A 16,520-nucleotide genomic window follows, 5' to 3' on the forward strand; every position below is an offset into this window, starting at 1 on the left:
AATATGAGAAGTTTTAAAACCTTCTCTTTTCATAACTTCTGTTGTCTGTTCTAATTCTGTCCCTGCAAACCATTACTTTTGATTACTTGAAGGGATCACATGTGCTGAAAATAATTTTTCTGAAAAACATGTACCTACTGCACTCGAAAGTTGTCTCAGCTACCTATTATTTAGCATTTCTCAGGCTCTTCAGCACAAGACTCTCTTCAGTAACAAATGTCTCACTTCTCTTGTTTCTCTGTCTACTTTACTGGTACCTTACAGTTCGCATCATGTATGTGTCCACTCAGAAATCCCCAAGTGCCTTTAAACTGAGCCTTTGCCTCTTCTAGATGAGCCTCATGAACTTTCATTGCAGCTTCTGGCTGGACTTCACGTCCTCAATTGTTGCCTGGTTGACCAGAGTGCATTACTGAGCCACCAGCAAAGAGGCCTTGCTGTCCCAGTACTCTAAGGACCTTCTCTTGCTGCTCACTTTACCTTCTGCCCAGCAGACATGGTTTTGCAGGCAGTGTAGCATACCCAACATTGTGGCTGCTTTCCCCTTACTCATGAAGCTGGTAAGGTTTTCAGAAGAGGAAGCAAAGCTGTGCCATGGCTGGTGGTACACTTTGTGTGGGACATGCCTGTAGTTCCCCAGGGGAGGGATTGTGTGGGGATGAAGAGGCGGTTGTAGCTCGCTGGTTGTCTGTATCTGCGCAGAGTGCCCTCTGACCTGACTTGGAGCCTTCAGTCTAATGTTCCTCCTCATCCTCATGTATACAAAGTAAATGTTCCACTCCTCATGTGACTGCCAGAGGAGACTACTTTTTACCATTGAGACAAGAATGGATGTGAAAGGAGGGAGACAGAGGCCAGGTGGAATTTTCCTCTGAGACCTTGTCCTCCCTGAGTGCATTCCCTACTCTCAGGTGGGGCTGCCTTCAAAAGTTAGTAAAAAGATGTTTTTTCTCAGGGTTCTTACAATTTCATAGCTTTTTGCATTCAACAAATGTACCTGCAAAAGTAAGCCAGTCAGTTATTGCTCTTCTATTGAACAGTACCATGCTTAACAAATACACACAGAGATTTAAGTGGGACTGCTTCTGAGGTAAGATGCTATTGTGAGTGAGATGGTAAAAACTAGAGCAGTGACTCAGTAGCCCTGTATTATGTTTGAGTAAAATACCGGGGTGTTTTGTTGTTTTGTTTTGTTTTTTTTTTTGTAGGATCCATTTTCCTCAGTGCTGAACTTGAGCTTGGTGTATGGAAATTAAAATAGAAGAGATTGCTTTGTACTATTAGGAATAATTTTATGTTCCAGCTTTGCATATATAAGGCAATTGCTGTAGACCAATGCTGTAAAAACTAGGGAGGAAAAAAGGACTTGGACTTAGATAAAAAGGTACCAGAAGTTTAACAATGTAATTTTAAAAATTGCCTGAGTAATGTGAAGATAAACCAGGTACTTGTGTTGACTTTATCCTGCAGGCATCTATTCCCAAGCTCTGCACTGCCTTCATTCACAGCTTCAGTGCTGCTTCCAAAGTTTGTTTTCTTTTTCGCTTTCTCAAGTTGAGCTTGTCCTCATCCTCAAGCTCTGCTTTCCCTTTTCACTCTCTGTTAAGCTTTTTTCTGAGTGTGCCAAGAGCATGTGCAACTGAGTATCCATGGAGCATTGCTTAATGGCTCCTGGCACCCTGTATGCAGTTTTGTTCTGTTGCATTTCAGAGCATGCCCTGAGTTCAGGGGTGCAAATGGCAAAGAGGGGTTAGAAGGTCAGCAGGGAGTCTGTAGTAATTGCAAAGAGGGAGTGTGTAATTAGGGAAGTTTGGGATGCCGTCAAAGGCAGAAGGTCATTTGGAGTGATGGCCTGGGTGCCTAGTTGAACATCTGATCACATACAGGCGTATTTCATGCATCTTTAGAGTAATTTTTGAAATTTCATACTTTATTTTCCTGAGTTCTGTATTTTATTTTTTTTTTACTTTCACTGCAATAATCAGTTGCAGCTTCCTACAGATAGGGGAAACAAGATCTTCTGAGAATGTCCTCGGATGTATGTAGACTAAATAGACCTCTCAAATGTTATCCAGACAGCAAAATCAGAGGGAGAAGAAAAATGAATCGTTTGACAGCATATGGCTTAAAGTTTATTGACAAATATGAGCAAATACCAGTGAATAAAGTGTCTTACAGAGGGAGCTATCACTATTCATAGCTAGAATGAGCCTTCAATTCTTAGCAGCTCCTTGTCTGTAGGTTTTTTTATGTTGGGTTTTTTTTTTTAATATATAATCTTGAATGAATGCTATAAAAAGGTTGTTTAGTCCTTTGAGAAGCCTGGTGTTCTTTCTTGGAGATCAGGAATGTATTGACTGATGCTGAGGATAGTTAAAATCAGTTTTTGTGAGCTGGGAGAATGCCTAAGTGCCAAAGGTGTTTTATGTGGCTCTACTGTGAGAGAGGGAAAGGTAAGAAAGGAGGAAATGGACATCTGCTTGGATGTACAGCCTCTGTTGTATAGAGTAACGTCACATGCTGACTGACTGTCAAATGTTTGTAGGAAAGTACACAGGAATAAGATCTTGCATGGATTTGCTAGCTGTCAGCTTTCTGCAGTCTACTAGTGCTTTGTTCTGATGTAGCTTCTGGAGTGTAACAAGGTCTGAGTGACAAATTCCTTCCTTGAGAGTTAAAGGAAGCCCCTCAGTAACACTCCTTTACTGCACATCACAGTTACTTTTGTCTGGAGAATGGCAGGAATACATACCTAAGTGTGAAACTTCAGAATTTCCTCAGTACAAGAGGTTAGTTTTTTGTTATTTTTTAATATGGATGAGTGGATTACCTTTCTGGGAGATTTTGAAAACAATTCTGTCAGTTACTATGGATGAGTGCAGTGGTTCCTTTCAAGGAAAAGCAGGCAGTCCTGGAATTTATCTTAATGAAATGTATTTTTGAATTCTTGGGTTAAAAACCCCCAACCCAACAACAAATGTAAACAAAGAACCAAACCAAACAATTTGCTAGAAACTAGTGCTAGCATAGTATAGCTACCATCTAGTTTCTTGTGGAGATCTAGTGCAGGTAACAGACTCCAGACACTTGCTCCCCAGTTCTGTGCTTCTTAGCACTAATAACTTCAATAAGTTAAACTGCACTGGTTTTCCAATTAATACTTCGAACTCGAAGATACCCTTACCTTGGTGAAACTTAATGCTTTAATTTATGGGCTGTCACTTCAAAAAAAGTTACCTGCTAAATCTGAAAGGCAGATTAGTATTCAGCAGTATTCAGCATTCAGGTCACATTTATAAACCTATGAGCATCCATCCATGAGCCACATACTAGTTTTTATAGATTTTCATCTTAGTGTAGAGATTCCATCATATGGTGGGGAAAAAAAGTCATATTTAAATGTCAACTCAAGACAATCAATTCTTGTTTGCTCAAACTAAGTCTTTCTGCTGCTGACTGGCTGATGTGATGACTTCGGCTTAATAGTTCTGGTATACAAAGTGAGACTCCAGCCCTGAGTCTCTGCAACACAGCAGTCAAAAACTTCAGTGCTTCCATAATCATGCTGTGCATTTGTTCTATCTCTTACTAGCAGCACAAAACTGTTTCAAGTACAAGGATTGACTTTGTAAGTAAAAGATAAATGTTCTTTCTTTCTGAGTGTTGTTTTCATAGCTAAACAGAACAGACAAGGATCAGGAAGTAGACTGAACTCTACCTTCCGTATATTGAAAAGGTCTGGATAAAGATTTTTGTACTTCATAGCTTCATTTGAATTTTTCACTTTTCTTTTTGCTGCTTTCTTCTCTGATTATTTATTCTTTTGGTCTTGACTTAATTTCATTTGTTTTTTATTTCATTCACTTTAATTTGTTTTCCTATTAGTTTTTCCTTAATATGTATTCTCACAAGCGGGGCCAATTTTCAGTATTTCCACTTGTGTGACACTTGATCTAGCATTTTTCAACAAGAGTCTGTTTTAATGACTACAGTTTCCTGAAGCCTTCCTAGTCTTGCTCTGCTAGGCACGGAATGAAGGGCACACTTCTTTTGCTATCTCACTTGTTTTTAGCTTTGTTTTCCTGCATATAGACACTACATGTTTTTTCACGTGTCTGATTGTAGAACATAACGCTTGAATTTACTTGAATATGATCCTGTATTCCAGAGTCAATTTCTGCCTGGCTGCCTTGGCAAAATCACTATTCATCACACAATTTGTTATAAAATAGTAAGACAGTTCAGGTCTCCCCTGCAGCTGTTACAAAAACCCTGAAATATCCCCAGTACATTTTCCTCAAGCTCTTTACATCTCTGCTTTTCCTGAAAGTATTTCCACAGATACTATGCTTTTACACATGGAACAGCACAGATCAGCAAATGCAGGTGGTAATTGCAGTTGCAAACTGAGAAAATACACAGGGTTGCAAATTGTGCACGTGAAGGTCTGTCACTGAAAATGTCTTATCAGAAGCAGTAGGATCTGAATGTGTGTTTACCTTCTCAGCAGCAATTCTGCATGAATTGTCCTTTAGACAGGCTGGGACGTGCCTACATAACAATTTATGTCAAGGATTCTCAGCCATCGCTGACCTGCCTTTTGCCCACATCCTATGTCTGGGAGCCTTCTTCCCTGGCTGCTGCTTGAGCGTGTTATGTTTGCCAAACTGTTCTGATGGCTGCAGCCTGCTCTTAACTGCTGCCTTTACAGGACATCGACAATCTTTTTTTTCCATCATTTTGGGTTTATGTGACAATTTAGGTTTATTTGCTGGAAAGCTGTGGGCAGCCACAGGAGGTTGGATTTACTTTTGTGTGTGTACATCTATGTATCTGTATATAAGAGTGTTCATTAAACTTCCAGGAAGTATGCATAAGGTACTGTGCCTGAACATAAGTGACAGGGATGTCAGAGGTGGGCAGAGAACACAACATATGGCCATCTGCTGTCACTAGATAAGCTGTTACTGAAATGGTGTGCAAAACAGCTTGGTTTGGGGTTTTTTTGTCAATGTTTCCAGCCCCAGGTGGCAGTTAACAACTGTTACAGATCTTGGGAAACTTTGTACTCTTGGGGAATAGATAAGCTTTGCCCATGAGATAACGTATCTGCAATAGTCTCAGTTGTCATTCTGTTTTGGATGTACCCTCATGTAGAAAATGGCAAGACTGTGGTAGCGAAGTCAGACACTGTGAGAACAGGTTGTACCTTCTGGGTATACACATATTGACAAAAGTACTCAAAGTAACTTACTGTGTGGTTGACTATAACAGGTGAAAATCTAGCCATACCTTATGTGTACTTGTGATAAGTGCCTGATGGTGCATCTGAGGTTGAAAGGACTTTAGGGAGCTACTCATTTACAGTGAGAGAAAAAGGTAGTTCTGCATGTACTTAAAAATATCAAAGCTAGGAAGCTCTCTTTAAAGAGAGATAAGTTGCAAATGTAAATTTGCTTGACACTTACTGAGACAGACAAGATTATATGGTGGAGCTTTCTCCAAGATTAAGCATATGGATCCCCTAGGTCTGTGTTCTGTGGGAATACTTGGCTTCATGATGTTTTTAGCACATGAATAAACTACCTCCCCTAAAAACCAAGTCAAAGCCAAAAACTCTGTTCCTCCCAGAAAAAAACAACCAAACCAGAAAACCCCGTTATGTATATATATATATATTTTGTTTCACCAGTTGCAACAGGTATTGCAGAATAGCTGCCTTTCTATAATGAAATCGGTATGTATATATCTATGAAAAAAGCTGTTATACATAATTTTTGACTTGTCTAGCTTGTTCACTGTGAATTGTACATAAAGGTAAAAATAAATAAATCGCCTCTCTCTCTTCCTTCCACTCCAATGAATCTTCTTAATTGCCATGAACCCTGCTCTTTCCAGCTGTCTTTGAGATTGTTATTGTAATGTTCCCTCAAGTTGTCTGCTATTTAGCCAGTCTGTTGTTGTTACCAATTCTATTTAGAAACTCCTGGAATACCATTTTTACCAGTTCCAGCCAGGCTTTCTTGCCTGCAATAGACTTACAAAGCGATGTTCAGGGTACATAGTGCTGGCTTCTACACTTCCTGCAAGAATATTCTTTTTCCTATGCATTATGCCAGAGGTAAATACCATTTTTATTTTCTGGTATGTGTTTCTGAATGAAAGTAACTCAGTAGTAAGGATGCTGGATCCAGTGCTATGGTTATCAGCATGGCTAGATCAGCTGTGATCTAAACATACAAAGAGGTAACATCCCTGTATGAGTTTACATGGAATTCAAATTCCAGTCTGGAGTTACGTAATTTCATTTAACTAGTGGTTAGGTGCCTTTCCAGACCTGGAAGCTTCTGAGCATGAGTGGATACCTCATCAGTTCTGTTCAAGGTGTGATTAAGTGTGCTAAAGTTGTGATTACTATCTCCTCATGAAATCTTAACATCCCAGAATTTCTAAGGAAATGCAGTTAGATCATAGTTAACATGATTCCCCCCACCCCCAATAAGCTTTTAGGATTTTATTCTATTTCTCTCTCAGAACTTCAAATGTAATGTTGCTTTCAATCACTTCTAAAAGGGTGTTCCACCAGAAAAGTTATTCATTGTTGGATTTCTTCCCTGCTGCTTAGCTAGTGCATAATTTATTTTATTACTATTTGCTTATTTCTATTATATTGGTTCTTGTTTTAATTCATGTGTTAGCTTGCAAGCACTACTTCTTGTGTTTCTAGCTGAACTATCTTCTAGTAGAAATATTTTTTCCAGATGTTGGCTGTGTACCATGATCAGATAACCTCTAATAATCTTTTCTTCAGTGAACTAATTAAGCTATGCTGCTTAAGTCTTTCAGTAGAAAATGTTGTAACAGTGGAACAGGAAGAAGAAGGTGAAGAGCTTCTCACATGACTCGGAGCTTTGAATTAATGCGGGGCGGGAGGGGGAGAGAATAATATGAAAGGAAGGGATTTTGTAATTTGACCATGAATGTGTTCTTACTGTAAACCACTTGCAGGTTTTTCTGTTTGAGTTAAGAAGCCGTAGCATGAGGGGATGAAAAATACTAGAGCACAGGAGTGGAGCTTACCTGGGAGGGAGTCTGCCAGTTTAGAGTCATGTTTTCCAGAACTTCAGTTGTTCTTCTAGCATTTTTCTGAAACCTTTCCAATTTTGCTGTTGGACATATTAATTCCACATTTCTGAAACCTGTTATATATCCCTTATGTTTTCCATGTGTTCTACAAACTTGCTGTTATACACAAAGATGTAATTTTGTGTATGGGCATGGTACATACTTTAATCATAACTTCTGCAATATTTATTACTACTACTCTTGGAATAGAGCAAATACACTGATTAAGACTATATAGTTTGAAGCGACTTCAAACCACCAAGACATACTGTATATAGTGAGTAGCTGTTGATCCATTGAACCTTGATTTAATATAAAGTGTCTAACTCATCCAGAGTACTCTAAATCCAAGAAATAAATTATCTTTCTCATGTGGGTTTGCTCATAAATTTCCTCAATCTATGCATATGCATAGTCCTGCATAGCACTCCCTCTTTGGACCACTTATTTATGATGTGCAAGCGGCTGTTTTCGATTTTGTACTCCACTTCCACTGAAGAGGTCTTTTAAATGTACTTTTACCTCTTTATCTGAGAACAGAAATAGAATGTTTCAGGCAGAGTTCTTGTTATATGGTTTGAGAGGCATCTGTAGATGATAAGTAAATCCAGTTCATTTCTGATTTCATTTCCTGCAAATGCTTGGGCTCCTGTTTCAGCAACCTGCCTCTGTACATCTAAATGACTTCACTTTATTTGGTTTTACCAAAAGTATTTTTCGTTTGGATCTTCCAGCCTGTTTCCTTGTGCACCTAACTCACAGTAATAGCTCCACTTGTATCAGCAGAGTCTGTCACCGGTTTAAGTATCACTTTCATGAATGAACAACTTTAAAACAGTGTAGCTGGTCACTAAATTTTTGTAGATCTATGTGTTAGGAAAATGAGGAGATAACCATCTGTAGTTAATCAAAATCCATCTTTAGTCTTCACAGAGAATTTAAAGGATTGGAATTGGTGGCTTCAAGCTCAATGTCTGCTTGGGTTTTAAATGACAAATATACCCTTCTTAAGATAGAGTACTGTTCTTATCTCTTATCTTTTGCTCTTTCATATACAATATAATGAGTTCTTCATAACTTGTATAGGGGATGTAGGAAAAAAATTGTTGTACACTACTGGTAGGAGGTCTTCCTAATTGGTCAGTGGTAGTACTTACTTGTTTATCTATACGTTGGTGAAGAGAATTAATTGAGTAAATAATGAAAGTTTTTGTTGCATTATAGATTTTTGATCAGCTTTTTCTTCTATGCCTAAACAGTCAGTCCGGGGATACTTTGCCAGAATCAGTGGGCCAGAGAGTGAGCAAGTGAGAGGAAGCCTGGCACCATTTTTCTAAAGTAGTTAGTCCAGATATCTGGAAAGATGGGATCTCCAGTCTTAAAGACACTATTGTGCCTTCTTGTAGTAATCTTTTGATTTAAACCAAAAAGCTAAGAGTAATTCTGAGGTCATGAAACATAATATAGGATTCTTCCCTTCCAGCTGTCTGTTCTAACTTTTTGGGCTGTAAGTTTATGGTGTGTTTTGTATTTCTTGGGTATAATGGAGGAGACTTCATTCTCTTGCTTTCTAGGTACTTCCTCTAATAACTTACTGTGAAGATGAACACAGTTACTGCTACTTCTGAATATCTTTTAAAAAAGGGAGTATTACCTGCTTATTTTTCATCTCCCTAGAAGACTTTGGTGCATGTGTATTCAGCACAGGATTCTGGATTTCAGTTGAGATACACGTGTCGGTTCTGATTGAGGACTATAGAGTAATGACAGTTGAGCTACAGACATTGCAAGGCATTTTATATTGCGCATGCATTGTTAGGCTCAGCGTGGTGTGCAGGCTTTGGGGCACCATTCTGAGTTGCTTGATGGGCTGCTTTTGCAGGAAGCTTTTGCTGATAAAAAGTTGCTTTTTTGCCAGGAAAAACGGTTCTCTGTTCCAGGTGGCCCTTACTGTTTGAGTTGAAAAATATTGTTCTTTGGTCGGAGGGATAAATTCTTAACTACAGAGTGGGTACGCTATATATAACTTGCATTGCTAGTTCTTAAAGAAGTGTGGAGTGCATATCTAGAGGGGCAAGGCAGGAATACCTCTTTTGGAGTATCAGCAGTCCTAGATGGACTTGGATCAGTCATGATGCCTCATGATGACTATTCCTGATCCACTAGATAATGATGTGTGCATAAATATGGTTTAGAATTCCTAGATAGGATTTTTCTTCTGGCTGCACTGGGTTGTCTGAGCATGGGGTCAGGAGTCTGAGTGGAATTTTCATAGTCATCAGACTTACTTTTAATTTTTAAAAATTTATTTTTCTAAATTATTATTTTTTAATTATAAAACGTGTGCAATTTTAAATTTAAAATAATTTTAAATAAAGTATGAAATTTTAAATTATATTTAGTATGAAATTTTAATTTTAATTTAGTATGAAATGGTAGAAAAATACAGCCTTGTTCTTGCAATTCATCTTTTCCAGTGGAAGTCTGATATTTTGGAAGATGAGTTTAGTTTAAAATGTAGCATAAACACTTCACTTCTATGTTCTATGCTTCTACTAGTTCTATGCTGCTATTCTCATAATCTGTATATTTGTTGTAACTGAAACAATTTCTTTGTTAAATCTGAAAACCTGTTAGTCAGAAAAGCCATTGAAGGAGCAGATACGGAGTATGTGCTCTAGCTGTTAGAAGGAGTAGGAGGAAAGTAAAATGTATGTGTGGAATAAAGCAGTAGCAATGAAGTTTTTGCTTAAAGTATTTTAAATGCCTCTCATCTAGAAAATGGTTTTACAGTAAGTCGGGGGAAAAGAATTAGTTAGCATTTTAGTGTTCACAAATAGTATGGGGTCATATTTATCATGCTTTGGTAATTGGGACTTCAGTAATTTATGTAGTAAACATCAACTTGAATTTTAGCATGGGCTCTCACTGCTTTGCCCTTGAGTGACAGGCTCTTTTTGTCTGTCCCTGTAGTTTTACCTAGAATGTTGCACCTACTTAGGACTAACTGACAAGCTGTGGCATATCTGTTTTCATGAGGCCCTTTCCAGGGAAGCACATAGTGTTCTCGGTATGCTCAATCTTCCATCCCTTACAAATCATGTGCCCTGTAAACACTATATGTGAGAAGGCTGAACTGAACATAGGAAGGTTCTAGCATGAAGACTACTTGCAAAGAATTTTGCAAAGAAACTGAGAGGAAAAAGTGTTTCTGTGAGTTAAATTTGAAAAGTCTTGAAAGGAAAACAGTATTTAGCTGGGTCTCTTTTCATTCTGCAATGAAGGTGATGCAGAGCATCCAAACACCATGGGTTTACAATAACTGTAACTCTGGATGATATGTGTGCTATGTATTAGGCAAGATTACAGACAGCCTGACATATGCCTGAAGCCTCACAAACTTTTGAACATAGAAAACTTGTAACTGCTTAGAAGGATTCCAAAATCAAGGGGATATGATAATTCCAGTACAATATACTGGACACTAAGGTAGTCTGCAGCAGATCGTAAAAGACTATTTGTAGGTTGCTTGAAAAAAAAAAAATCAGTAACATATTTTCACTTTTCTTCTTGTGTATCTTGCTCTGCCATTCTCTCTGTAACCCTGAGTTTCAATGTTGAGATGAACACTTAATCTCTTAAACCATATTATGTAGATTATCACCATTCTCTTATTGGTCAACATGCTGTTAATACAGCAAAACAGCTGAGAGGATGTACTGCACCTGCTCGCTCTAGGTACTTAATTGGCTGAAGAAGTTGCCAAAAAGTCTGAAAATAATTTGATGAAATTCTTACGTGTTTTTTCTTCCTCATAGTCTTCTGAAATAAGGTACTTAAGCCATAGGAAACAGAATTTGGTTAGAAGCACAATGAGAAAGAAGAGATTCTCTTTTAGGATTTCATAACTGAATGGATTATGGGGCAGGGGGGTGGAGGGAAGGAGCTTAATTTTTGTTCTTTTTCTTTGTATATGTGCCAGTGCTTTTGTTGACAACCAAAAGAACCTGGTTACTATTACAGAGTTACCCATGTGTGTCTGCTATGGCGGGGGGGGTAAGTGGGTGGGAAATAAAGGAGAAAAATGTATTAATGAAACCATCAACTTTGAATGCCTGGAACTCCTTTCAAAGTCTTTAAAAAAGAGTATTAGATTAATGCTGTTTCTAATCTATGGGTAGAATGCAGCGTTGGAAGAAAAATATTATATATTATATACAGGACAGAAGGCAACAAATCAGTCTAGAATTTGGACAACGCCTAAATTCTGGATTGCTTGATGGTCTCCACTCCCTTTTGCACAGTTCCAAGCTGGTCCTGCTTGGTTTTACCTAAATTGTCTTTACTTTTGTAATCTCCTTTGTTTCATTAACTCTGTATAGTGATTACCTATGATACAGTGTTCATACACAAGCTGGTCTATTATGAGTTATTCTGGTGGAACAAGTCTGAAAGAATACTTCTCTTTGCCTCACCTTCAAGCTTCCATCTCCAGCTTCCACTGAAGTTTGCGCTCATGTGAATTTACTTCCATTAATTTTGAAATATTATAATGGCTTAATATTTCAATGAAAAATTTTTTCACATCCATACCTTTAGTGGAAAACTAAATCAATTGCTTCTCTTGCTTTCAGATGGGCACCTTTAAGGCACATGATGGTGAATATTTTTTAGAACCTCTGATGAAAACGGATGGAGGTGAATACGAAGATGAGCACAACAAGCCACATCTTATATACAGGCATGAAGAACTTAAAAAAAAGTATCAGAAATCCCATAAACCTTGTGAAGTTTCAGGTATAGTCATACTTTAAATTTCAATGTAACTTTTTCAAATGTCAGATGTTTAAAAAAAAAAATATTATTTATGAAAATTAAATCTTGCTCTTATTTCCAGATTGTTCCATTAGAACCTACACATTTCCTTTTTGTAAGCTTGGCGTCCATTTCTTTATTTTGTACCAGTAGATAATTCAAATATAGGACAAAATGTATATATAAAAAATAAATACATGATATTGCAAAAGCTTCTCTATGGGTTTACTTTTACACCTACACTGTCCCATATGTAAATGTTTAAAGGGTAGATCTGCAGAAGTGCTTGTTGCTTATATTCACTAAAGATAATGAACTTACTGCATGTCTAACAGGTAATACAGGACATCTGCCTTCCTTAATAATGGAACTATCTAACATTACCCTTTAATGTAGATTTTTGTCCTTATAAATATTTCTATAATCATACTACATATTAATAATACTTAATTTAGAGTAACTTACAAGTATGCTATCAGGATAGGTGACAAGTGAATGGTTGTACTTTCACAGATTCACAGTATGTAGGTTACTGACTAAGCAAAGTAACTAAAGAGTGTGAGTGTATGAAGTGAAAGTGACTATGAAAGGCAAAGCAACCATTAATACCATGAAGCAGTGGGTAGAAAGCACTGTGCTTTAAATGAGTATGTTTTTAGTGGGGCAGAAAACTTTCAGTAGTTTCATAGCTATGCATGTATCTATGTAGTTGGAAAACAGTATGATGAGAGACACGCAGCTACCATCACAGTACAAAAACTAGACAAGAGTGGGATTAGAAAGGATTTATTTGCAACTGTAGGTGTCAACAGACTCATTCTAAACACCGAGATACTATCTGCTTTGGGATATTAATGATGTAGAAGCCTTTGAAGATCCTGCCTGAGCAATAAATTTCTTAACCTTTACTATTACACTAGTGCCATTTAAAAAATATTTTTCGTTGTGTTGGAAACATATTTTTTAAGCCTAGTGACATAAATGCTTTTATTTTGCTTTTGGTAGAAGCATACCGGCTTTATTTATTTGGCTTCAAAGAAAATACAAATGGTGGAGGTTCACAATAGGAGAAAGCAGCTTATATTTGGTTCAGCTTGGCATTTAGAAACAATCTGTCTAATTAAAATTCTGCACCTTTCATTAGATTGAAATCTGTGTTTATGCATTCTGAATGTACTTGCACTTCAGGAACGTCTAAGCAAGGCTGAGTACATAAATATACCTATCTAAAGAAAAGGAAAATAATAAAATTTCAACTTTAATTTTCTTAAGGAATATCTTTCCTGATGTTTGAAAGTATAAATTACAAAAATAATGGTATAGCTTGGATAGCTAGTGTTTTTTTAATTTTGGAAAATTCTTAAAGCATATTTTATACTTGGAAACAATATGTTGAGAATTCTGCTTTTCCGTAGATACTAAGGCCAGAAAGCAATCATTATGATCATCTTGCATTCAACAAATTCTAGTGAAAGGTTATTTCTTTAGCTCTAATTTAGGAAGCTGATGCTACCTATTCATTTATTCTCATTGCAGAATAAGGAGTTAGTACTTAAATCAAGCAAGTGTTGTTATTCCCGATTCTTTTTTTTTTTTAATGATTAATATCTACAAAGTAGAGGTGTGTTAGTTTGTGTGGTTTGGTTTTGGTGGTTTTTTTTTTTTTCCCTGTTGCATTTCAGAATTCTATTAATATAAGCAACCTAGTGTGAGAAAAAGGCTCCAAGCATTAAGAATTTGTCATTTCCCCCCCTTTAAATTTATTGGAGCGAGAACAAAAGATTGCTCCCCCCAAAATGACAGTAATCCCTGGCTCACAGAGTTGCAGGAATATTCGTGGAGAAAACCCTTGTGTTATATTTCTGTCCTTCTAAAGAGATTTGTCTCCTTTAATGCTAGTCTTGCCTAGTTATTAAAGTCCTTCCTTCAAGGAAGAACGGAATATATCTGGCAGTACTTGTCATCATGAGAGTTTCTCTTTCTCTAATAAGTGAACCTTGACAGAGGATATGGAGAGGCATAGCATTCAGTACGTCTTTATAGTTTGAAATTGCACTGTGATAATTATTTCTAAAATTGTCTAAACTCATCTTTTCCTCATTTTGTTCTGGTTTCTTCTAAACTAAATTCATAATGAAAAATCAATTGGAAACCTTGGTACAAGCCTTAGTTAATTCAGGATAGGACATCTGCTGCATTTCCTCTGTCCATAAGTCCTGTTTCCTTAATACAGGGAAGCTCATCTGGGTTTGCCATAATATGTTTTTGATAAATGTGATACCTATTACCAATCCACTTGTTAGTTTCTGGTGTTTATAAACAAAATTAGTTTGATTTGTTCTGGTATTGAGTTTATCAATACATTGAGGTAATCTTTAAAATCCCACTTTAAATATAGATGCTTTTTCTCATTTTGCCAGTACTCTGAGGGGGCTGGTGTCTAGTTAGGTGCTTAAGTTCTGGAGAGTAGTGAGAATTCAGATGTCTTCTCAGTTAAGTAATTTTGTGGGCTGTTGCCAAGGTGACTCCCTGATCAATGCATTAATTTTATGTATTGGGCATCAGAAACCTCTGGTGGCTGGACCAGTGTAATTGGCAGTATTACAGTACTTAATTTGGAGGTATCAGGGTAGGTTCTGTATTTGCTTTAGAAAGTGATCCTACCTAATGGATATTAACAAAGCTGTCAAGGAAATCACTGAAGGCTTTTGACGTGTACTTGCTTATGAAGTAAACTCTGTATTTATATGATGTTATATAAATGAAAAAGTCAATAGGGACTTGAGTTCAAGACTCAGGCCTAATCTTTGCTATGGCTTGTTTTGACTGTTTCTATTGGTGTCAAAGGTTTGTGTGTAAAAAATGCCTATTTTGTCTAATTAACTTCATTCCCTTGCACTTAAGCTGTACTGCTTGTACTGCTTATACTGCATTCTAGGAACTGTATAATACTATCTTTTAACTATTTTTTAACAATGAATCCATATATGGTAGAACTATATAATAATGTACTAGACATCTAATTTGATGTTCCTATTACAGCTTTCCATGTTTTACATAATTTTGAAATTCTTGCACTGGTTCTCTTGGAAATAAGATCATAAATATAAGTTTGGTTTGTCTATTTTGGGCAGCCTTATGCCTGTTTCTCCTTAAATTTAGAAACTGTATTCAACAGTAAATCTTCTTTACCTTACAGAAAAAGAATTGAAGAGCACTTTACTACATCCAACCTTCAGCAGTTTAAAAGAGAGCAAGGTTTTACAGAAGTCTCTCAGTTTACAGTATGCTTTTAATAACCTATCTATAGAGGATGGTGCCAATCCACATTCCAGGAAAAAACGTTTTCTTTCCTATCCAAGATATGTAGAAGTGATGGTTACAGCAGACACCAAAATGGTTCGTCATCATGGGCAGAATTTACAGCACTATATACTAACACTGATGTCAATAGTAAGTGAACTTAGTTCATAAGTATTAGCAATTTCAGTTATTTATGTTCTGGTTTTTTCCTTCTGCAACTTCCCTGTCTTCTGATTTGACTGAATTCTGACTTAAAATGTTTATAGAATTTTTCTTTTAAAAAACCAAAACAAAACAGAAGTGGGGCCAGAACTTCAGATTATGCATCTTTTCAGTTTAATGCAGCAAGGTGTGTAGGTGAAATGCGGTGACCTATTTCTTGATCTGCTGTTGCATTAGAAGAATTCTTAAGCTTCAGTGAGTTAAACGTATAGATTAATTACAGCAGACAGAGGTTAAAAGGTATTGTGGAAAAAATGCTTGGCTGTAGTAATCCTAGTTTTTAAAGTAATTTCAAATTAATATGGGTCAGACTGAGTTGGCATCATTTAGTTGAGCACTTTCTGCGGTGAATTCTTTCTTGGACCAAAAATCACTTGTATTGATTCAGGACCTAGTACAATAAGCTCTATAAAATCAAAAGGTTTACCATGACATACGTTGAACCATTTTTTAGGCAAAGATGTGCTAAAATATTCTGCATAGTAATTATTTCCAGATTTCTGTCCTTCCACCCATTAAAGAAGCTTAATTTATATAAAACTGCATCTATCTTCGGGCTTTCAAATTAAAACATCTACATTTAGGTATCTATAGAGATACCGGCCTTAAGTAAGGGAGCTAGTCACTTGACCGGTTATAGACATCTTGTGGATGAACAAAATAGCTTTCTAGTTTCCACTGGGGTCAACTTGCTTCATAGGAGTGTCCAGTGCCATTTAACATGCCATAGCACCTCTGACTTGGCCTCAGCTGCTCCATTGCAAAGTTGTGAAAGTCTCCTCAGACCATGTGTCATACCTACCAGTTCTGTGTAGGTGTCTGATAATGTATAGCATCTCTAGTTAGGCAACTGAACAGAGTTCTGCTCACTGTAATGCCTAGATCTCCAGCTGATGGCAGTAGAGGTGCTGTTACCTATTACACAGATGTAGGCACCTAAATTTAGAAGGTGAAGTTTTCTTTAATTGGTTTATAAGAAAAATAATTAAATTTTAAGGGAGATTAGCATACTTTAATTTTATTAACTCTTCTGAATTTTTCCACTGGCAGTGATG

The 16,520-nt window shown here is 36.9% G+C and overlaps 1 protein-coding gene across 1 annotated transcript in view; it reads left to right on the forward strand.

Moving 5' to 3' along the window:
* Positions 1–16,520, forward strand: part of ADAMTS20 (ADAM metallopeptidase with thrombospondin type 1 motif 20) — a 100,773-nt gene that overhangs the window by 2,590 nt on the left and 81,663 nt on the right. Inside the window, exons 3-4 of the mRNA XM_037390125.1 lie at positions 11,760–11,922; positions 15,140–15,393. Coding sequence (XP_037246022.1) covers positions 11,760–11,922; positions 15,140–15,393 — 417 coding nt within the window. The remainder of the gene's footprint in view (positions 1–11,759; positions 11,923–15,139; positions 15,394–16,520) is intronic.

The sequence above is a fragment of the Falco rusticolus genome, chromosome 5 (genome assembly GCF_015220075.1).
Source record: "Falco rusticolus isolate bFalRus1 chromosome 5, bFalRus1.pri, whole genome shotgun sequence".
NCBI classification, from domain to species: Eukaryota; Metazoa; Chordata; class Aves; order Falconiformes; family Falconidae; genus Falco; species Falco rusticolus.